Source organism: Micropterus dolomieu, linkage group LG16 (assembly GCF_021292245.1).
Source record: "Micropterus dolomieu isolate WLL.071019.BEF.003 ecotype Adirondacks linkage group LG16, ASM2129224v1, whole genome shotgun sequence".
In the NCBI taxonomy this organism is placed as follows: domain Eukaryota; kingdom Metazoa; phylum Chordata; class Actinopteri; order Centrarchiformes; family Centrarchidae; genus Micropterus; species Micropterus dolomieu.
In genome coordinates, this window is record NC_060165.1 from 7,385,684 (window position 1) to 7,410,283 (window position 24,600).

Sequence of the window (24,600 nt, forward strand, 5' to 3'; positions counted from 1 at the left end):
TGAATTATGTGCACACTGATTCCTGGTATGATGAAAAGATCACTTCAACTGTTGTTCTATTATTCTGTTATGAAATGTACTAAAAATAAAAATAAAAATAAAACTATTTTCAGAAACTTTCTGTATAACAAAATTTGTCTCAGGTTTTTGTCAGTTTCCAACAGATATACATTATATATACAAATGTTGTATTAATCAACCAATGCACTAGGTAGTGGATTCTTTTGTCTGTAACAACAACTGATACAGACAAATAAGGCCGGTGATGGAAAATACTCTATTGTAAGTAGAGCTGAAATGATTTGTCGAATAAGTGGATTGAACAAAAATTAATCGGCAGCTATTTAGGCAGCTATTTAGGCAATCGATTAATCGCTCTATTTAGTTTTTATTTTTTTCAAAATGATATGCACTGGTTCCATCTCCTAAATATGTACATTGTTAGTTTTCTTCAGTCTCTTAAATAACAGACTAAATATCTTTGGGCTTTACACACAAACATGCAAATAAAGTATGTCAATTTAAACTCTGGGAACATAAACATAAAGTGAATTTTTCACTTTGTAAAGACTAAGCAATCAACTGAGAAAATAATCTGCAGATTAATTGATCATGCAATAATTGTTAACTGCAGCCCTAATTGAAAGTAAATGTCCTACATTCCCAATGTTTGTAGTATTTTATATTAAGGATATTATAATTTAAATGAATGAAAGAGGTATAAAATAACATTTTGTGTGTTTGTTAAACCTTTATTTAACTAGGAAAGGCTCATTGAGATTAAAAATCTCTTTTCCAAGAGTGCCCTGGCCAGGATTAAGTAGATAATATTGGTGTATTACTGTAAAATGTAAGCAGTAGGCTAACATTGAAACTGGTGGAGCTGATTCTGAATACTTGTTGTACTTGAATGGATATTTGTGCTCTGCAGGTGTTGCAGAGCTGCTCTGTTGGATTGCATTGCCGAGCTGTCACTGAAAGTAAAATAGATAAACACAACACACACTGGGACTAAATAAATATAAGATTCTCTAGTAATAAGATGATACGATTTCAAAAGGCAGATGGATGTTTTTAACCTAAGTTGACCAGACCAGCGCAAACAACTAGAATTCAGAGGCAGCAGCATGGACTACATGTCCCAGGCACCCCCTGTGGTCCCTCCCCCAGCATACCTCTGCTGTGTGCTCACGCTGCGCTGTGGGGATCCTGCACAGCACAAGTTGCCCCAACAACAGCAGCGAGGCGCACGGCTGAAAAGTTTCTCCACAGGAATGGGCCAGTTTCAGAAGAACGCGTGTCTTTTATATTCCACCTCTGCGGTCTTCAGAACAACACTGGATTGGATATAAGGATCGACTGTGTTGATAAAAAAGCACCTGATTTGGGATATTTGTTTGGTGATTTCTCACTTTTTGGATTGGTTGCGCTTCATCCGTAGACAAAATTGAAGAGGGGTGTTCTCTTGTGTGGCCAGAAAAAATGTGTTCCTCTACGCAGCCTCGCAGTCTTGCAAGGTTTGCCGTGGTTTTTCTGCTAGTTTTGAGGCTACAGCGTGGATCTGGTGCGAACACAAGGACGTGTCCCCCTCCCTGCGCGTGTTCTGGGGAACTTTTGGACTGCAGTCGGCTGAAAAGGGGCCAAATTCCAGACACAATCCCGGAATGGACAGTTCAACTGTGAGTCCAGTTAAAGACCTTTTGTGCACCTGATTACTTTCAATTGTTTTAGTTTTCACTTATTATTTTAATATATTTCCCCTCCTGTGCACTAAAGCAATAAATAGGTTTGGTTTACTGTTTTCCTTCGGCACCGATGTGATGGTCCACATTCCTCTCGTAATGAAAACGGAGTGGGTTGTAGGCTACGTATTTATCTGGTATTGCAGAAGAAAATCACTTGATTGACTTTGATTTGACTTCTGCCTCATTTGAAGCTCCAGACTCGCAAGAAGCTTCACCTCAGGAGTATCTCAAATGACTGGAAATCTTGCCTGTTCTAGTCATTAATCTATTCATGTGTCTGAACAGGTTTAATTTATTGTATTAGTCCTTAGGCATGTCAGGCTTCAATTGAGACCAACAGGGAAGCACAAGCAGACTCTCAGTGTGTTTACACATCAATGTGCTATTGTCAGTCTTTCCAAACCTCTTAATTAAATGTAAATAATTATGAACCAATCTCTCAGTGCTTGCAGGTAACGTTAGTGCTTTAAAATCAAGCTTTCTGGCTTGTCATAGTTGTGTTGTAGTAACGGTGCTAGTTGCCTACTAGCAGTTTAAATTGTAATAACACCATTAGTAGTGGGTAGACCCCAGTCTCCTATCAGGTCTCGCATTTTCAGTGCTGGTTCACTCATCAGATTTCAGCTTCACAGACCATGGGGCCTTCAGAACCATGAAAGCATAAATCAGATGCTGTCTGTGTGCAACGTTGGACAGTTTCCTAAAGTAATATCTCCATTACCCTTCTGTTTATCTACTGGCTCTATAAGTTGAGACAAGGCTGAGCTCGGCCTGAAACCTGTTAGAGCTAAAATACCAAACACAACCTTAATGGCATGTTTCTCAGTGTGTTTTACTTTACAGATAATTATTCTTACTGGATTTTTATTGCCCTGCGTTAAGCTGCAGTACTTGATTTTTATTATCCTGTGTGTTAGGCTATGGCACTTGATTCACTGCCTGGTCGAAGCTGTTGCCCTGCTGTTGGATTGAGTTTTTCTCTTCCTAAAAAGTGCTGCTCTGGAAACTTGATGTTGCCAGAGAAAACAGACCCAGCCTGAGCCTCATAACCAAGGCCGGCCTTCCAAAGAAAATGGAAAAAAAAAAAAAAGAAGTTCCACATGGGGGGAAAAATTCTTTTCACTCTGGCATGCTAATTTACGAGTGGCTCTCCAGCACATCTTAAACCCCTTAAACTGCCCGACCCTTTGTTTTCCAGCACCCCATTATTTCTGCTGAATTAGCAACTCCAGAGCCAGCGATGGTACTGATTAAGGAGGAGCGTGTAGGATTAGTTTGAAACAAACGCACAGAAAGAGAAGGGGGAAGGAGAAGAAGAGAAGAGCATGAAGAAGTAGGATTAAGCCATGAATATCTGGGAGGTTGTTGGGGAGTGGGGGTAGGCCACAGATTTAATTTTTTTTTACTTGTTAAGCTTTAGGAGTGAGGCGCAACTGTTTCAACTTGACAACAATATGTGCATTAAGGGCAAACTACCAATTCAAATTTTAATACACTGAGAACTTTGATTCACACTCATTTCTCTATGAACATATATACAGACTCCCTTTAGAGTTTTACAAACATATCAGAGGAATTTGAATTTATTTGGCCAAGTAACACCAATGAACAATGAGGCAAGAAGTACAAGAGGAGGTAGATAACATTACCAATTCTACTGATTTGCATCACAGCCAATGCTAATTTTTGTTAGCTACTTATCTGGCCATTTTAACTGCCTTAGATTCTAGTTAATATTCAGGAGCTAAGGAACTAGATTTATTTGGCCAGGTACCACTACTGCTCAGTGCAAAAAAACAGGAAGTTTGGAAGAGATAGAAGATGATAATATCCTTTGGGTTTGTGTCATAGCTAATGCTAATTAACAGTAGATAGCTACTATTACTACTACTACTACTACTACTACTACTACTACTACTATTTTCCCCAAGTTTAAACTAGCTAGGAATTCAAGAAATTAGGAATACTAGTGCTCTGTGTCGTGAAACAAAGTATACATTAAGGGCAAAATATTTAGTTTTTTATTAGAGAACTCCATGAGTCACAGAATGACATGAAACACAGACACTTCTTATTTTAGAACAAAAACTTGAGATATATAGGAACAACTCAAAAAATGTTAGTTTTACAAATGTTTTTCCGAAGAATTTGATGGTTTTTGGAGTCCAAGAACCACGTTTATATGGCCAGGTGACACCAACCGCCGGTAAAAAAGAAATGAAGTACAACAGGAAGCAGATAACATCTCAGCCAATGCTAATCTTCATTAACGACCTACCTGACTGTTGTTAGTCCAGCTAATAAACTAATCAGCTACAGTACATCTAAGCTAGGAAGCTACAGTACATAGCCTACTGACCTTCCAAAATAACAAATGTAATGGTTATTAATGAAAATGAGATTTATTTCTGCCTCCTATAAACATTTATGGAACTTAATTTAAAATCTGCTGCTGCGTCCCATTATTGTGATCTAAAATGTTACTGACAGCTCATGTAATGTAAAGAGTGGCTCATTTATTCACTTTCCAGTCTTTGATAAGAATGTTGTGCTGTGAATTTCCACCAGACCCGCAGATACAGGCTGAAGCCTGTGCGCAGCACTGTGTGTTATCTTGCTCCGCTCAGAGACTGCTTTGTTAGGGAAGTGGAAGTGTCAGAGCTACTTATGGTTTATCTTGGGAGTATGATAGGACACCTTTTCCATATGGCCCTCAACGCTAAAACTGCAACAACAATAACACAAAAAGAAAGAAAATCATGACGGGGGGGTTAGCTTTAGCAAAGCAAGTAAAACTCTGGTTGAGTAGTTCATGAAACTTTCCACCAAAGAACAAAAATGGCCCCAGAAAATTCGACAGGGGTGTTTCAGATGTATGAAAGGCGTCCCTCTCACTTTTCCCGGCATTGTGAATACATTACCACTTGATAGGTTCTTCCCCTCCTCCCAGAGCTCCTTGATGGATTCCAGATGAGGGAGGTAAGGAGGGGGAAGAGGAGGGGGTAAGGGGGTGTAAAAAAGTGTCTGGCACCACAGCGTTGATCGTGCGCAGCAGCGTCAATAACTCCACCACTTTATGGTGCACAAAGCTCCGTTTGCCAGACTCCTTGAGCTGGTTTTCAGGCTCATTTTCAAAACAGGCAGCAAAAACAAGAGTCTCACCCCCAGTGAGCTGCAGCCAAGACTGCTTCATTTGGGTCCAAGACCAGGCTCAGTAGAATTTGAGTAAGACCCAGATCCAAAGGGGGTTCAGACAAAATCAAGACATAGACCAGAGCTAAAAGAGCACTACTCATGACTACAATAGGCAATAAGCAACTTGTGTTTTAAATGTACAGACATTGAAGTTTCCAAAAGTGTGCAAATTTCTAAAGGAGTTCAGATTTAAACCTTAATCAACCCTAATCAAGAAACATGTTGCTAAAGGTCTGAGGTCCTGCACACACTAGATAGACAATAGATGTATGAAGTGCTAGACAGAAAATAAACCAACCATCAATGAAAATATTTGGTTTGAAGGCTTGTAAATATTAAAGTCTTAACAGGAATGTGCTTAATACAAGTCAAGACACCGGAAAAGAGGCCTGGACTCAAGCCACAGCCAGACCTGAAACCTCAACTCCAGCATTTTATCGACCTCCCTCGCAAGGTTTCGGCCTCCTTTCAGCACAAAAAAAGAATCTCACCCCTCAATAACTTATCAGCTTGTCTGTTTTGGCTCTGCATCTCAGCAGAGGCCTGGATATGAAGTGAGCCTGTTTTGGCATGGACATTCTCTTCTGTGTTAATAAGGAAGGGATGAAAAGCCAGCTCAAGGCCTTTTTGGGGGTTCTTGAATGGGAAAGAGTTTGTTTTGGAACATTGTCTGTTGCTTACAGATGTTACTTGCACAGATTCAGTTGATATCTGAAACTGTATTTTGTTTTTTTCATGACATCGCCGGTTTGTGACAGTATGTCAGCAACAAATCTTATTCTTGCTTATTTTTCTGACCATTCTGTTTCATTTAATCACCATCAGTTTTGCACCATCTCAGTTTAATTACAGTGACTTTCCTTTGATCCATTTCCTCTGTTCACAGTGTTGACGCACAATAATGCGCAGAATTTGTATGTAATTATGTTTGCAATGTAGACCCAAATGGAGGAGTGCAGCAGCCGAGAAACACAGCCCATGGTGTATACTTTTCCCATAATTTTTGCTATTTTTCCTTTACAGGGACTTGAGCCATAACAAATTGCAGGTGCTTGACAGCGCTTTGTTTTCCAAACTACAACATCTAAGAGAAATGTAAGTATGCCTTGGGTTCTCAGCACTTTCTAGAGTAAACACGGGATATTCCAAACAGCCTCCATCACTGTCCTGCATGTGACCAATTAGTCTTTTAAGTGTTTCTTTTTCTTAATTTGCACAGAAAGCTGAACCACAATGAACTGGAGGCAATACCTGATATGGGCCCTTGTGCTTCCAACATCACAACACTCATTCTGTAAGTAAAACTTTCCCATAAAGTGTTGAACACATCTCCAGACTCTCACTTCAGCCTGGTCTGGAGGGTAATCCTCCGCCAGAGTTGTCATTGCTGGTTAAAGTAGTGAGCTAGGAAGTGGTTCCTCCCCCTTCCTTCCCTCTAGAGAGAAACCCTTTTGGCTGAGCCGGTTCCCAGACCGGGCAGTCAGAGACATGGCACCCGGCCCCAGACGGGTCACATGGTCTGAGACAAATGGCATCAACAGAAATGGAAATGTTTTGTCTGGTAGCTGTTGCTGCTGTTGGTGTATTTTTAACCTAGAGACGTGACGCTGGAAAGACAAGATCTGCCATATGAAAAAATCCAAATTTGGTGATTTTGATGTTTAAGCTTTAGTGGGTGGAATACATGTTTCTGTGTGGGCCTTTATTGGACGCGAAATTAAGGGTGGTTAATCTGGAACCAAGGCAGTGTTCCTCAAAATGTAACAATGTCTTGGTCAGTCGCCTTTAAGGAGTCAATTAATCCCACTTTTTGTGTATATATGCAGCAGAAACATAGCCAGTGGTGTCTTAAAGCACTTGGCTGACACTGTGAGAGTGAGTTCATTCTCCTGATAATGAATTCAATGAAAGAGCAGCTTACTTGTCATATTTCATCCAGTTCAGACTTTAACCAGAGAATCCTTTGGAATATTGTTGTGCAATACGTGCTTTCAGAAGAACACCAGATATTAGTGTTTGAAACCTCAACAATTTTATTTGCTTTCTGTGGTATGACTCTCCAAAACCAAACGACATGAAGTTATTGTGGAAGAATGTATTTGTCTCCCGGCTTGATTAGGCGTATTCCTCATCAAGCCCCAACACGACTCTCGGCGTGCAGCCGTCAGCCATTGACAATTTGTTTGCACTTTTAGTGCAGGAGTGTCGCCTCCAGCTGTAGGTTTCAGCAGAGAAACATAGGTGTTAGATGTTTTTTTGTTTGTTTGTTTAAGGCTCTTCACACCTTAGATGTTTCACTTAACATGGTAACTCTGATTTGGATTTGAAGATAAATGGATTTGTTATCCTGACCCAAGAAAAAAAGCATTCTCTTTTCATTATGTGTTGTACATACAAATAACGTCTGGTGTGAATGGCTGCATTGATCTCTTAATAGTTGGAAAGAGGTCACAGGTTCATCTGCCACAAATTGTATGTGCTGTCCAAGTACCCTTGAGCAACTGTAGATTAAAGTGCAGAGTTGCTGCAGAGATTCACTTTTTAAAAATCCAGACTTTCTCCAAACCATAATTTCTTTATTGGATTTGAGGACGTTGTTCAGTTTTATTAACCTGAAGTCGTGTCGTCCATGTTAACTCTGCCTTAACACACTACAGCATTTGATCTTTTTCTGAACAGAGAACTTTTACAGAGTTACACTTATTATCTTAAAATTAGACATCTTAAATTAAGAACATAATATAACACTGAAGGTGTCTACAAACTCCCTTGAGAGTTGAAGTTTTACAAACATTTATCAGAGAAATGCCACATTTGTTGTATCTGATGAGAATCGGAGGGGGTTTGTTTTCACGCCTCTGGAGCAACTAGGGGTTAAGTGATTGAACCCGGGTCTCTCACACCAAAGGCAGGCGTCTTGCGCCATCACCACCCTTTCATATCCAATGCTAATTAACAGTACTTGATGTTCATGTGCAAACTCCCTCAAGAGTTTAAATTTTACAAACATTATTTCACCGAATCTGTTTGACTAGTTAACAGTAATGCTTTGTGAAAAAGACACAAAGTACAAGAGGTAGATGTTAGGAATCCTAATGGTTTGCTTCATAGCTAATGCTAATTTACATTAGCTACTTACCTGACCTTCCTGAGTTTTAATTAGCTATTCTAGCTATTAGCGACAAGCTAGTAAGCCACAGTATACTGTGCTATCTCCCTAGAACTGCTAATGTCATGGTCATTTAATAACATAAGACATGAGTGACAAGTTAGTCCTGTGGCTCCACACTGATGTCAAAAAGGTCATTTGTGCTACATTAACACACTCCAGATAAAGACTTTCAAAGCAGTAAATGCCACAGTAAATGAAACAAAAGCAGTTTTACATTGATTACATTAAAAACATTGCACTTTCTGTAAAGCATTTTATGTCCTTAAACGAACAAAGTGAACAGTGTTCCCTTTTGCATTAACGAGCTAATTTAAATATACAGTACTATGGTTATTAGCTGCTTTGGTTTTAAAACATTAGTATTGCCCTCAACTCCCAAATCTGTCAAACCAAAAAATACACCACATTGGGAATCCTTTAAGCTGTTCAGCTAGTAAAGTCAAAGCATAATTCATTTCAAATTAGTCAAAAGCAATGTGAAGAAACTGAGCACACGAAGAAGAAGAATGTGAAATTCACACTTGCTCTCATGCTGCCTGTGTTGGCTGCTGCCCTCCTTCTTCAGATTAGGTGGTGCAGTGTGATGTTCCAGAATTTCTCTCCCTCCTTCAGTTTTTCTGAGCTGAGAAGGTAGTAAAGAAAAAAGGCCTTGGGGTATCGAATACCACTTATTCAAACAGCCAGTCAGACATAGCGGCAGCTCTCGCCGACTCCTTTGACCTCGCAGCTCCGAGTAAAAACAAACGGCAATAACCCTGCAGCTGGTAGTAATTGAGTCGTGATCATCTTAATTAATTGAACAATTTCCCAGGAATTTATGGAGGGGGTAAACCCCACCACGGCTAAATCCCTCTGCCTGGTTTCAGGGGGTTCAACAAATGACCTGGAGATTCCAGATCTGATAAGGTATATTAGGAGGTGAACCTCTTGATATGTCAACGGAAATAGGAACCTTGTTGAAGATCAGAATTTCCAACCAAAACAGTAGTGATTATAGCAATAAACCGTGACATTTTCATAACAAATATATGTGCGGTAGGGATTCAACTAGGACTGCAACTAATGAAAAGTGTCAATCCATTGGTTATTTTTGATGAATGACTTTATTGTTTTGTCTCTGAAAACATTTGACAAATACTGCATTACCCACAGCATTTTTTTTTCTTAATAATGACATAAGCTGTTGATCAATTAATCTTTTTACTTGTTCTTTGTAGAAGAGCCGAGTAGTAAGCATGAGAAGGAATGGCTGCATTAGCTGATACTAAAGAGAGTGCCACCAACGGAAACTTAGAATTTCATCACGTCCACACGTTTAATTGAAAGGCAATCTTTGGGAACTGCAGTGTAGAAACTCCACAGTAAAGTGAGCTTAGCAACCAAGAAAAGAAGTTCGAAATGCATTTATAAACTTAAATAACACTCATAATTTGACATTAATACAGATTAAGGTAACTATATTAGGTAACTATAATCAGAAATTTTACAGCTCTTCTGTCATTTTATGTCCTATTTTATATTTTATGTTTTATGTCCATTTTAGGTCCTTCAGTTAATGTTAATATGATCCCTGCTTCGCTCCACTCTGACTGGGAGCCGATGTGTTAAGATGATCAGCCATTTGAGTGCGATATGTGCAAAGTTTAATATGGCGTCTCAACAGCAAACGTAGCCCTGGTTTTCATTACAGGCGCCACTGCAGAGAGGGAGTCATCAGATGGCTTCTCAAAACTCTGTTCTTTTTCCAATAGGAAATAACACACACACAAACGCACCACCACACAAATGCACACACACACCAGGAGTGAGACGGTTTAAGAAAAAGCAACTTTCCCCCATTAAAAAATTAGTTACTACTCTGTGGACAAAGCTTTGCACAAAAGAAAAATCAACAACAAACAACAACTTCACCAAAGATCTTTGAATTTTTTTTCCAAAATTTTTTTACTGTGGGTAAATGTGGTCAGTTTGATGGCAGTACAGGCCATACTATGGAGTTTTGTCAAAAGCACTGGCAGGTATGTGCCTGTGTGAAACCCACACCATGTTGGTATGACAAGCCTGTAATAAAAAGGCTTTACCTACACATATAACACTCATACTTTATTAATTCAAGTTCTTAGAAGCTTTGGAAAGCAGATAAAGAGTTCGGTAACAAGCATTTTTTAAAAGAGTAATAAAAAAAAAAGTGTAATTTCTGACTTTATATGCAGAGGAAACACTTCCTTTGGTTCTGTCACAGCAGCACAGAAGCATCTATCTGCCATTTGCCACAGTATAATGAGTACATCATCAATGCTTAAGATGCCCCAGGCTGTTGTTGACACATAGTTGGCCTTCTATTGACTTCCACTAACATCAGCAAAGCCCTGCAACAACAGTTATAATGGCTCTATAATCATGTTATCTGATAGCAAAGTAGATGAACAAATTTGAAGTGTGTGTGTGTGTAATTAAAGTGTACAATGCTCGGTGTGTTTGGAGCGGTTGGAGCAGTGCTCATTGAGTGACAGTGCACGGAAAGAACAGTAAGGTTTGCTGTATGTTAGCCCAAGTTTGTGCAGTTGTCTGCCCATGCAGAGTTTATTGTTGACCTAACGTTTAAAGATGCAATACAGAAGACATGTGTTACTGCAGAATAATGAGTCTGAGAGGGCTGATAGGATTATGGAATAATTAGTTGGCCAGCGATCTGTTACCCTCCAGCAGTCAAACTTCAGGGTCTGTCTCCCCGTGCTCAGGCAGGAAGTGTGCACCAGCCCCTCTCCTTGGCTCTACTTTCCCCTTGGGAGAAACTGGAAAGACTGGTTCTTTCTCTCTAGGCGGCCTTCCTTCTCTCAGCAACCAGTCAGAGGAACATGAAAACTGAGACACAGGTGGTGTGCGGCACTTTTGTTTGGGACCTGGGGGCTGTGGTGCGTAGAAAGCCCTCTGCAAATCTCCAAACAAAAGGGCTGCCTGTGCCGTTTTTATTGTAGACAGTGATCTGTATTTTAGTGTGGCTTTGTAGTTACTGCACACCCAAAACTTTCTTTCGATTTTTGAGTATTTGTTCTAAGTTTTAGGAAGTCAAGTAAATTTTATTGAGAAAGCCCACTATCATAAATCACAAATTGGCTTTACAATCAGTGCAGCCTCCTTTCCACCATATAAAGATGAGTTTTTAAATTTGAATTTAAAGGCCTCTACAGAGTCAGACTGTCTGATGTCAGTAGGAGGGTATGTCAGAGGAAGGGGTGATAGGAAAAGGACCTGCAGCACAAAAAGAATATACAAGTTTAAGGTGTGGTGTGTTTTCAGGATGATGTGAAGAAAGTTTCACATTGGCTTTGGAGTTTCCATTGTGCACAGGCATGCTAGCTGGTCTGTGTTCATGCACCAAACTCCATTTAACAAAATATCAATTTAATCCGGCATTAATTTTATTTGATTTAAATTCTTTCAGCAGTTTCAGTGTATCATAAAATGTCTTGTTTGTGTCAGTTTGCTGCTTGTTGTGGCTTCTGCAAATGGTTAATGGAAACATGGGTCAGAGTTCTGTGTTACTACACAGTGTTTTGAATAGGTCAGGCATCTCACTTTCACAGCAATGTGGTGTCATGCTGCCTTTCTGCCTGAGGTGGAAAGAATGGGTTTAAAATGGGAGATCAAGATAAGACAGGGAGAGCAAAGGCCTTGCTGGGTGTGAATAGACAGGTCATAATACCCCATTTGCCTCCAGAGTGTCAAAATCAGCTTTTTTCTTTCACTTCACTCAATGTGCTGGTGACATTTTCACAGCATTAGTGGCTAGAGCTGCAGCTAACGAGTATTTTCATTCATACATTCAGTTAATTTGCCTGCACTTTTCTTGAATTGTCTATTCATTTTTTGGTCCATAAAATGTCAGAAATTGAGAAAAATGTCTGTTTTCCTCTAAAAGCCAAGCTGATGTCTTCAAATCACTTCTTCTGTTCAGTCAACAGATACCGTAAAACTTTTTTCACAATTAATAGCTGAGTCCCAAATAACCGCCTATCTCCTTTACTGGCCTGGTGTGGGAACATATTTTGACAAATAAACGCAGGTCTCCATTAAACACCTGGTCTGGTTGTTATAGAAGTTCTTTGGATGTATAAAACCTCTTAAACCCCGCAGAGTCACCCGCTTTAGCTACTTTTAAGCTAATTAGATCGTACATACAAATATTAATGTTTAAACTTACAATACAATACAATCATTCAATCGTACAATCGTTCAGTTCATTTAATGGAAACAACAAGCCAAAGTCTAATTTATAGGCTATAGATTTACCGGTGTAAGACCGGCGTAGCACAAGAGAAAAAAGACTCCCGTTACCTTTTGAAGCGCTTTAGTCCGAATGTGTCAGTTCCTTGATTATTTATATTCCTTTAGTCTGTAAGGGTCCACCGATCAAAAGAATCAAATCAGCTTTTCAAAAAAATTATTCCAAGTTGTGAATCCTGTCATGTGAAGTCCATCTGTCTGTACTTTGACACTCTCTGTCTGCTAACTTTTGCCACACTTCTCTCATCCTGCACCATGTTGTTGGGTTTGTATTCATTACATTGCTGCCTACAAAATAAAAGTGCGTAAGTTGTCTGTTGGAGGTAGATCAAACAAATTAGTGTATTTGATGTAGCATATTTTATATATGTAATATTTATACTGTTTGAAATAAATCAACTGTTTTCATAGTAGTTTCAGTTTCAGCAAGAGGAATTAAAGGCCTGTCCCATATGGACGCCTGTCCCAAATATAGGTAGGGTCAATTCAGTGATTTTAGCAAATAAAAACCCAGGCTATTGATCATATTTTCACAGAATAAAACTCAAAAGCTAACAATTTATCGATTAATCGACTTCTCCCATGAAGCAGTCTGTGCTGTGGGTCAACTGATTGGCAGATTCCAACAATTAAATGTTAATGACACCACATCCCAAATTAAACCTACATTATAAAAACTTTTTTAAAAACGTTTTTTGAGGGCTGCTGGAAAAATGAAACAGAAAAACTAACAGCTCTCTGGTCAGTAAGGTGTAGCTGGAGAGAGGCTTGTAACCATCGCAATGAATACTGAAAACGAGGCCTGTAGTCTGGTGCATTGGAGGGAATTCCTGCCCCCCCTCACTCTCTCTCTACTGCCGAGTCTCATACACAAAGAGGGCACTGTACAGGCTCTGTTTATAACTAAGCAGTCCCTGCACTGCAATTTAGGAGGCGTGCAGCTCAGGAAATTGCTGGCCTCTGCCGAGGCATGCTTTCACTGAGGGAATGGTATTCATCAGCCAAGTAATTGGCAGGTTACTTTTTTAAATACCTTGTTGGTAATTACCTTATAAACAAAATAACACATCAATAAACCAAAAGGTTGTTTGGACCTTGTGTGGAGAGATGCAATATTGCTAAGACTGAGCTATTTGTTGGAATCCTTGAAATATGCATGCACCATCAGCAAAACGTTTCACATTGGGTGGTAAGCTTTAGCTTACAAGTGCGTGAGAGTTTGTCATTTTTTAATACCACAGACTAATTGAGGGACGTGGCCGTTTGTATATCTGGAAACATGAAACTGGTGTGCGCCACTAGTCAAATACACAGTATTTTTGTCATTTATTGGAGCTGTGGTGTCTTGTGTTTTCAGAGCAAACAACAGGATCACCAGGATCTCTGTGGAGCAGCTCAGGCCCTTCCTCGCACTGGAAATGCTCGACCTCAGCAACAACAACATCGTGGATATAAAGGCCAGCTCCTTCCCCGCTTTGCCTCTGAAGAACCTGTGAGTGTCACGAACTGACCCCACGTTTCTGTGGCTGCATACAGTGCTTCATTTTTACATTTTAAGCAAACCTTGTTGTTAAAACTTTCATTCTCAGGTTCCTCAACAATAACCGTATCTCGTCACTGGAGACGGGCTGCTTCACCAACCTGTCTAGCAGTCTGCAGGTTCTTCGGCTCAACCGCAACCGCCTCTCCACCATCCCAGCCAAGATCTTCCAGCTGCCCAACCTCCAGCATCTGTAAGCTTAATTTTTTTGTTGCTTTGTTTGAGAAATATCACAATAAGGATGTCAAATCATGATGATTCATGATGTGTCTTATATCAATTAGTTAGTTTGGAGGCTGATCACTTGTAAAGTTGAGGACATACAATATTTTGGAAAATATGAAAGAAAATGTGCAGAATGTCCTTGGCCTCTCGCTCCCATGGCACTGCCTCCTCTGATTGGCTGACAGCTGACCACCATACCTGTATGCCAGTATATAATTGAAGATCTAATTTGTTGATATATTGGCAGAATTTAAATCGGCAGGTTAATCTTACCCACCTTCATTATGGTGACCAAGGTGAATTTGAGAGTTACATGTGGTCTTAATGCTGTTTCTGAGGTTTTTCCAAGCTGAAATCCACACAGTTCTGGGGAAACATTAAAAAATGATGAATTGCAATACATTTATAATAATACACCAATTATTGGTAGCATCAGTCCGAAAAGTAATTTCCTGCCATGTGCGTTTTCCTTGCTTTTGCTCTGACTCTTACTGTACAGTTGGTGTGTGTGTGTGTGTGTTTAGGGAGCTGAGCAGGAACCGGGTTCGCAGGGTGGAGGGCCTGACGTTCCACGGTCTGCATGCTCTTCGCTCATTGAAGATGCAGAGAAATGGCCTCAACCGTCTGATGGATGGAGCCTTCTGGGGCCTCAGCAACATGGAAGTCCTGTAAGCAAAGTTAAAAGCGTTGTGCTCCAATTTCCGCTCTTCCGTCATGACTTCAATGTGACATAAAGTCTCATTGTGTGTGTGTGTGTGTGTGTGTGTGTGTGTGGGCCTGCAGGCAGCTGGACTACAACAACCTGACGGAGGTGAGTAAGGGCTGGCTGTACGGCCTGCTGACTCTGCAGCAGCTCCACCTCGGCCACAACTCCATCAGCAGGATCCGACCTGACGCCTGGGAGTTCTGCCAGAAACTCAGTGAGCTGTGAGTCCACCATTTTTTTTCTTCCCTTCTTTTTAACTCCCACCCCCCTCTCTAGTTATTCCCTCCTCACTTTCCATTCACACTCTGAACTCCCAACACTTCGCTGTGTCGCCCTCTCCTCCTCTCTGGCACTCCCGCCTGCCCTTCCTCACACTCCAGTTCCTCCTGTCGCCAGTCCCCACGTACACACAGACACATGCACGCACACACACACACACACACACACACACAAACACAGACAAAGCACCGTCTCTTTTGCTCTACCAGTCAGTGCCAACATATTACACACCCCTCTGCTTCTCCTCTCTTGTGCTGTGACTTGAGCCAAAACATCGTCTTCCGGAAGTCCCACTAATTTATCAGATTGGAAATCCCATTAATAGTTGCAGTTCCTTTCCTTGTGAAATACTGCATTACCCACAAACTTGGGCGATTTCCCACCTATCAACACACAATCCTGGAAGCAGATTGAATTTCCTTTGTAGTGGCTGTTGTTTACAGCAGCGGTCAGTTCAGTGTTTGCACTGTCTGGAGTGTTTTTAACAAATAGGTTGTTGTTCTTTCCCCACTGTTTCTTTCACTCTTATCATATAAACCTGACAGTAAACAAGCCGCCTGTCGGATGGGAACATGCCCAGTTATCTGATTTGTTCTCATTTGAGTTTACTTAAAAACTGGCTTCTCGGAATTATTGGTTTCCAGTTTCTGCTACGTTGCAAAATTTGAAATGACTACATAAATCATGTCCTTTTATTTTTATATATATATATATATATATATCATGCAAAAACAACCCAATGTGTAAATAACACTGGACATCGTAACCTTCAAATAAAATAAATGGAAAGTGAGACTTACAATGTATTAAAATGTTTTTAAGGTATTTTTTCAAAAGGGCAATATAGGGAAAAATGTGTTGTGTAAGTGGTTCTAGAAGAGGTTCAACACAAATTAAATAATGTATAACAAACATCTAATGAACTACAGTGATGATTAATGATTTATCAAAAGATTTTTTTTTACTGCTCTCCAGACATCTTGGGTACTATTCTCATGTTATTGCTTTTGTTGTCTGTCCCACAGCAACCTCCCATCCAATCATCTGTCCAGACTGGAGGAATCCAGCTTCGTAGGCCTCAGCCTGCTGGACGAGCTCCACATCGGAAACAACCGTGTGAGCTTTATTGCAGATGGAGCTTTTCGTGGCCTGTCCAACCTGCAGATGCTGTGAGTTTAAATGCAAAAGTTTCATATAAAACACTATGCAAAACTTTCCAATTTTTAATCTAATCAGAGTTGTCTAATCAATGTATAGTCAAATATACTTTAGGAAGGAACTCCCTGTACAACCACAACATTGTTGTTTTTACTCCTCTCTCTTTGTACAGATTAACCAAATAAGATATTCCATGTTAATTAGAGAGCTTTAGAGGTGCAGGTACGTTTGCCACATCTAGCTGTTCCCTCTGCTTCCAGTTTTTGTGCTAAGCTAAGCTAGACATCTCCCAACTCAAGCTCCATATTTAATGGATAGACATGAGATGGGTAATTGATCTTCTCATCTAAGTTTTGGCAAATAAAAAGAGAATAAGTGCGATTTCGAAAATGTTAGATTATTACTTTGAGTAGATAGTACTTTGTGTGATTGACTGTTTCAAAAAAAGAAACGATAACATTAACATTAAATGTCCATACAAGTCCCTAAAAACAGGAAATACTTCATATGCTGCTCTCTTGCCCCTCCCAGCCTTTTAAACCCACCTCCACCATCAATTCTCTGCCTGAGTGGAAATAGCCTGCCTGATTTGTTTTGGGGATGTGAAATAGATTACTGTGTTGAGGTCTCTCCACACACATAAAAAAACCTCCGAAAGGCACAACCCCGACCTCAACAACCCCCCCACCTCTCTCGTTCCTCCACCAAACCCCCCCACCCCACACACACACATACATCCACCCATCCCCCCTTTCCCACAGAGAGGCTCCGTAACATTTCCCCTGGTTGGGATTTTGTAACTGGAACCAAATGTGAGCTGAGGTTCTGAGGTCACCGTAGGGCAGGTGTGCAGCTAGGTGGACATGGATTGCTTCAGGGCTACACACACCCTTCCTCAATCTCAATCAGCCATAACCAGGCATGCCGAGGACAAAAATAACTGTTTGAAAGCATTAGAGCAGCTGAGGGATCAAAGGAGGCAATTTATCAGGGAAAGTCTTGGCTTTTAGTGGTGATCATGCTCTAATGCTGTGTATTTGTTCCGCGAATACACTTTGAGTTTGATAGCAGAAAATGTGTCAGGTTTTGGATGTGCTTCCCTGAAAATCTAAGAGCAAGGGTTTTCTCTGTAGAGCCATTATTTTGCCCTGATGTTGGAAGCTCATACAGAAATACATTGAAGAAAAAGCAGAAACCAATTTCTGAACCCACAGTAGTGGGAAGTAGACTGGGAACCAGCACCAGCTGTTCTTAAGTTTAAATTTGGCCTAGTTATAATGTAGGTATTCACTAAGTAGAGATTTACACAGCACTAAATAAAAACAGTTTGCACCACACAAAGTAGTTTTTACATAGAGAAAAATGATTATTTTTACATGTTATATTTTTACAAAATATTTACACATATGATCTGCCAGATGCAACCATTAAGTAGCTAACTAAAACAAAACTACATTAGCTTGCTAGTAGACACATTTAAACTACAGTGTGAAGAAGGTGATGGAATACGGTCGACACATCTGGCCTGACACTTGATCAAAATGCTGTTTAATATTGAATGTAATGTTATTGTAAATTTTAATATTTCATTTGTAGATTTTAATTCCCAAAAAATACTAAATGACCAATTAATGTTGGTTAGGCTAGCAAAATCAAATATGTATATACGAAGAAATATTTTGTTTTAGAGGTAGTAGTACAATGTTATTTGATCATTTAGTCTACATAGCACTTACACCTGGAAGTTACTGGGTGTAGATATTTAATAACAACTTATCGCTGCGTAAGTAGTAGTCTGCCTGGAGGTAGTGAGCTGTAAATCCCCACTTTGTAAAAATTACGTTATAGCTAGGCTAGGTTTGAACTTTTGATCTGCTGGTGCAGCCAGCTCCTAAATACAATGCAGCTAACAGACAAGTTAGATTCTGATTGATGAGCTGAAAAATAGCTGTTCACCAAAAGTAGGGTGTTTCCCAAAAGGTTCAAAATTAAACTCTTTTTCACAAAAGAAGAAATAGAATAGATAGTTAAAATTCATAGAATGTGTTAAATATTACAGATTCATGATGTATTTAATGGAGGATATAGGATATAACACTTCCTTTGAGGATAAGTCATGCATCTGTGAATTGCATGCAGACTATATTTATCCCCTCAAATGAAGTTTAAAATGCAGCACTTCCTTGTAAAACTTATTTTTCTATACAACACAGAAAAGCCATTGCTGAGTACCACAAATGTCAGGAAGGAACTTCCTGTAACGCATGGGAGCCACTTTGAACATAATTTTAAAGTCTTAAACATTTTCCCCCTCAAACAAAATGTAAAGCCGCATAAAGTTTTATTAACATCGCAAGTGCAGTTGTTTTATGGGTGTGGATTTTTTACAATGTGGTCTGTCTTTGTTTCTTTGGAAAGGGATCTCCAAAATAATGAAATCTCCTGGACCATAGAAGACATGAATGGACCTTTCTCTGCTTTGGACAAACTGAAAAAACTGTGAGTTCATAATCCGTGTAACACGATGTTTCACCCTGGACTGCGTGACTTAATGGAACGTGAACAAAATAAGGGCAGTGAGGTTTGAAACTGCTCAAACTTTTGTCGTTTTCTCAGATTTCTGCAGGGGAATCGAATCCGCTCCGTGACCAAGAAGTCTTTCTCTGGCCTGGACGCACTGCAGCACCTGTGAGTCGGCCTTGTGTTTCACTGATCGTTTCCAAAAGTCCAAGCTGTAAACTAAGCAGGGTGAATCACACTGAGACACAGAGGCTGTTTGTTAGAGCAGTACACCCAAACTGTCTTCTCCTATTCCTCCGCTTTGATGTGGAATCAAGAAAAAACTCTGCCATTAGTATCTTTACATGTGTGCCAGACTATATCGATCACGAAAGCAAGTGAAGGGAACTGTGTTTGTGTGAATGTGTGTGTGTAAGTGTACAACAGCTGCATTTGATTCTAATTAGAGTTTTTTCCCAGCCGTTGCCAGAGCTCAAAGCAGCCCAGAGTTGGGCCTCTCTTGATTAACACAGCAAACTGCTGCCCAGAGTTTTATTGTTCTGGAGCCCAGACCTTTTTCTTCTCTCGATTGAAGTTTTTGTAGCCTTCACTCTATACGGCTGATGTTGGCAGAAAAATATGCCATCTTTCTGTGAGGATCATACCGGTCCTAATTTCCTTTTTCTCTCCTCTACAGAGATTTGAGTAATAATGCTATCATGTCTGTCCAAGCGAACGCTTTCTCTCAGATGAAGAACCTTCAGGAGCTGTAAGTATGATCATGTTTAAGGACAGCTTTAGTTAGTTTTTCAGTGTTGATGTGGGACAGAACACCAGGTGAAACTCATTATGGCTTGCTGGGAGAGTCAGCACCAAACAGTGCTTACTTCAATGTTAATAACAGGTTCGCAGCTCCCTTTGTCTCCTTCCACTAAGGGATAGTTTCCAGTAAAAAGCCATGCAAGGGATTTTTTTATTTTTTATTGCGACTTAATGGATTGTATGTTAGACACATTTCCCACACTGTATAAAAGTAGTCTGTTAAGAATTCCCAAGTCATGTGTATTGTATACAAATTACCTGTGTTGTGCTTCAAATGTTATTCACATGTGAATATTGTTTCACCAACTATGCAAGACCAAAATCACCAAGAAACCACCCATTTAAAACGATATGATTTCATAGGGACTGAACTTTTTTCTGGTGTTTTCAGACGTCTGAACACCTCTAGCCTGTTGTGCGACTGCCAGCTGAAGTGGCTTCCTCTATGGGTGGCAGAACAAACCTTCCTGCCCTGCGTCAACGCCAGCTGCGCCCACCCGCAGATGCTGAAGGGCAGGAGCGTGTTCGCCGTCAGCCAGGAGGAGTTTGTGTGTGGTGAGTGATGCATTCACTTGGTGCAACACCTTTACACACATAGTGTAATACATTAAAAACAGCCATTTATCCATGGCAGGTTTTCCATTTATGAACTGACCCAGATTGTTCAGTTATTTTCCTCCCAGACTCATGGACATGCTGATGAGTCTCATGAAGGGACTGTTATGGAAATTTACTAAGTGAAGTTTTCAGCCTTCCTGGTTACTGTCAGAGAGAACTATTGAGGATATATTTCAGTTCAGTTTTTTCTCCTTTTAGAGCCTCATCTGCTAAAAAAATGCCAAAAAATTTACCAAACATTGCTGAATAGCCAAATTCCAGACCTGACAGCAGTTTTAAATTCTCCCTCTTGTTTTTTTACCAGATGACTTCCCAAAGCCTCAAATCACTGTGCAACCGGAGACCCAGTCAGCTCTCAAGGGCTCCAACGTGACGTTTGTCTGCTCGGCAGCCAGCTCCAGCGACTCGCCTATGACCTTCGCCTGGAAGAAAGACAACGAGGTCCTGAACGATGCGGAGATCCACAACCAGGCCCACCTGCGGGTGCAGGGAGGCACAGGAGGTGAGACGGAGGTGACAGAGTATACAACCACCCTGCAGCTACGCAAAGTAGAGTTCTCCAGCGAGGGAAAGTACCAGTGTGTCATCTCCAACCACTTTGGATCATCCTACTCTACTAAGGCCAGGCTCACTGTCAACAGTAAGTTTTGGATAGGAGAAACCAATTGTTTGGCATGTGTCTCAATCTACATTTCCATAACTTGCCTTAAATGATCCAGATTTAATGTCTGTTTCTCATTCCCAGTGCTCCCTTCCTTCACCAAGATGCCAATGGACATTAGTATCCGTGCTGGAGCAACAGCAAGGCTGGAATGTGCCGCAGTGGGTCACCCTTCCCCCCAGATTGCCTGGCAAAAAGACGGAGGCACAGACTTTCCTGCCGCCCGTGAACGCCGAATGCACGTCATGCCGGAGGACGATGTTTTTTTTATAGTTGACGTCAAAACCGAGGACATCGGCATTTATAGCTGCACAGCTCAGAACACAGCTGGAGCTATTTCTGCAAATGCTACACTAACTGTCCTAGGTGAGAAATGGCACTATTGAGAGAAGAAAGTCACAAGGAACTCTACGTTTAGAGCTTCCATTTTAAGTTCAAAGGCTTGAATGAAGGATAGATAAACATACATTGATGAATCACTGGAATATTCCTGGTTCCTTGTCACACTAACCTAGTCTATTGCTATTGTCTTACAGAAACGCCCTCCTTCTTGCGGCCCCTCATGGATCGGACTGTGGCGAAAGGTGAAACCGCTGTCCTCCAGTGCATAGCAGGCGGCAGCCCTCCCCCAAGGTTGAATTGGACCAAAGACGACAGCCCACTGGTAGTGACTGAGCGCCACTTCTTCGCAGCTGCCAACCAGCTCCTCATAATTGTTGACGCTGCCGAGGCTGACGTGGGGAAGTACACTTGCGAAATGTCCAACGCTCTGGGCACAGAGAGGGGCAATGTTCGGCTGGCAGTCATCCCAAATCCCAACTGCGACTCTGGAGTGCAGGGTGGCGTGGTAGTCGGCATTGTGGGCGGGGCAGGATCAGACGATGATGGGTGGACCACTGTGGGAATCGTCATAATAGCTGTGGTATGCTGCGTGGTCGGCACATCACTGGTTTGGGTTGTCATCATCTACCACACCCGGCGACGCAATGAGGACTGCAGCATCACCAACACAGGTTGGTTCATGATGGTTTTTCGTAGTTGGAGTTTTGCCATTATTTTACTGACAAGCAAAGGGTTTCCTGAACCATACAAGTCGCTGATCTTCCAAGTCTGTGGATTTCTTCTTCTTTCCACATTTAATGGCAATTGGTTAAAAATGAAAGTGTATGATTTCACTTAATGTCCTTGTGCTCCAGATGAGACCAACCTGCCTGCTGACATCCCCAGCTACCTGTCCTCCCAGGGCACACTCGCTGACCGACAGGACGGCTACATCCCATCAGAGAGTGGCAGCAGCCATCAGTATATCCATAGCGGCTTTTACCTGCAGCCTAAAGATATGAACGGTAAAACACCTGTCCTTACTTCTTTGTCCTAAAATTGAATCCGCCTGCATCATCATGTTTCTCTTACATTATACTGGTCCTTCGCCCACACAGGTCTTTGTCAGCTGGATACAGGAAGTGAAGCAGACATGGAGGCAGCTATTGATCCTCTGCTCTGCCATTATCAAGGTCCAGTCAGTTCACTGCTTTGTCAAGACAACATCTACTCCACTGACTCATCAGAAGTCTTAACAGGTCTGTGCAAATTGAAAATGTTCTCTTGATCATTATCAGACAACAAGACTGTTGTTGATCCAGCACAATACATCTGGTATTTCTCACTGTCCAGAGGAACTAATAATTTCCATTGTTTTACCCTTCAGGTTGTTCCATTGACCAAAGGCCCATCTGCATTGACTCCTACAGTGACAGCCTAACTAATCCCTCTAAGAGGAGGGACTACTTCCTGTCTGAGCATTTTGATGTCTGCTCCTCCACTGTCCTTATGCAGCTCCCCAATGCCAGTCTCTATCACGGCCACCCCTTTCACCTGAGTGACCGCCGACCATCTATGGAGGAGGGAGAAACCAACGACTATGGGAAACCTCATGAGTGCCTTTCCCCCTGCAACACCTTCATGGGTAGGTCTTAAACTAGCCACTTTTCCGAACTTCTACAGATTTTATCTGGATGTTGTTCTGACTTCATCTCTCACCTTTCTCGCCCAGGAACATTTGGGAAAGCTCCCTGGAGGCCTCATAAGGACCTGTACACAGGCATCGGCCCACCGTCAGTGACGCATAATGGAATAACTCTGCACGAGAATCCTTACGTAGCTCCGGACGCCTATTCTTACCAGGAGGAGAGCGGTCTCACGGAGGACTCGGCGTCAGAGCAGAGCAACAGTCTGTATAATCAGCCATTTGACAGCAACAGGACTGATCCCATCCCACAGCACAGAACGAGCACTTAGCTGAGTGACTCTTGTTTTTCATGAAGAGGATGACCAAAAATATTTGAACATTTCTACCTCACTGGACACTTTTGCAATAAAGGACTCCTCAAATGTGCAACGAGTGAATGTAAAAGACAATATGATGTACCTAGAGAAAAGTAAAAAGGAGCATATGAACAGCTGTTCTTTAAGGACACAGCTTCAGTTAAATAATATAGATGATTATATACATTTTTATATAAAGTTTATTATATTATGTAAATTGTATATAAACAGATTCCATTATTTTTGCTTACCTTATGTGTATGAGTATTTTGCAGCCCTGTCTATTCAGTTATTCCAGCTTTGAATGAAGCAGTGTTTTGCACATATGTAAACAATAAAAAACACCTTAATGTGTACTGCTACATTCACTGCAGAGTCTTCAGTGATGTTACTGTCTTTATTGGGCAGGAGATGTTTTAGAGATTCAGAGGACGTGGTGGGTGTTGAGCGCTGGCCTTTTAGAGCAGAACCACAGACCGCCAAGGACGCCTCAGGTCTATCATCAGTCAGCCCCCCCACCAAGAGAGAGACAGACACAGGGAGGATGATTAACTGTTTGGTATCACAATCTGGTTCCATGGAGTGCTGGGAAATAACTACAAATAATAGTGTATCGAGTTTAAGCGGGGTCTTGTTGTAATTATTGATGATTTTTTATTATTCTGCAAATGTTACAAACTTTGATCTTGCGTTATATAAATAAATGCCGGGGAAATATAGGTAATGATATCCCGACAATGGTATTAACTTTATTCAGTGTCTTTTGGTCTTGGAGAGGTAGAGTGTTGCGAAGAGCCTCAGCTAGAGGTGAACCGTTGTAGACTATTTACTTATAAGGATACAAGCTAACTGATCCAATGTACTGCTTCTATTTCCCCTACTGCTGTTACTACTAATTCATATATTTCTGCAACCAGTACTGATTCAGTATTAAAGAGGCCATATGTAGTTTTCACAGGCCGCTAGCAGTGCGGTTTTTAGATTGAAACCAGATATGTCCTCGTGCGTGTGCTCGAACTCATGAGCGGGCATAATCCGACACAGAGACCAACATATCGAGAGACAGCTTCACACAACATGCTGTAAAGTCCCACTGCAACACTGCAGTAATATTTTATCAGCTTGACACTGCGTGACGTTACAGACGTTAGCTCGACTGCCAGTGACTGTATCGTTCACCAGCGAGGCTCAGCAATGTCAGCACAGCTAAATGTATTGGATGATAACACAAATGGTTAGTGAGCTAGGCTATAACTACCAATAACAATAATATAACCAATAATATAAATGAGATTATTGCTACACTTTAAATACCGCAGTAAGTTACATTACTGTATTGAATGCGTCTTCCACTGTGTTGTTGTCCTG

The 24,600-nt window shown here is 41.0% G+C and overlaps 1 protein-coding gene across 1 annotated transcript; it reads left to right on the forward strand.

Annotated features, from left to right (window-relative positions):
- Positions 1 to 1,204: 1,204 nt before the first annotated feature.
- On the forward strand, positions 1,205 to 23,600 carry lrig3 (leucine-rich repeats and immunoglobulin-like domains 3). The gene is made up of 19 exons (XM_046072433.1): positions 1,205 to 1,679; positions 5,964 to 6,035; positions 6,160 to 6,234; positions 13,757 to 13,891; positions 13,989 to 14,132; positions 14,689 to 14,832; positions 14,948 to 15,091; positions 16,175 to 16,318; positions 18,726 to 18,806; positions 18,924 to 18,995; positions 19,504 to 19,575; positions 20,020 to 20,183; positions 20,551 to 20,886; positions 20,992 to 21,273; positions 21,444 to 21,920; positions 22,104 to 22,253; positions 22,347 to 22,487; positions 22,616 to 22,873; positions 22,961 to 23,600. Exons 1-19 carry the CDS (start codon positions 1,483 to 1,485, stop codon positions 23,203 to 23,205), a joined length of 3,333 nt encoding a protein of 1,110 aa, XP_045928389.1. The 5' UTR covers positions 1,205 to 1,482; the 3' UTR covers positions 23,206 to 23,600.
- Positions 23,601 to 24,600: the final 1,000 nt, after the last annotated feature.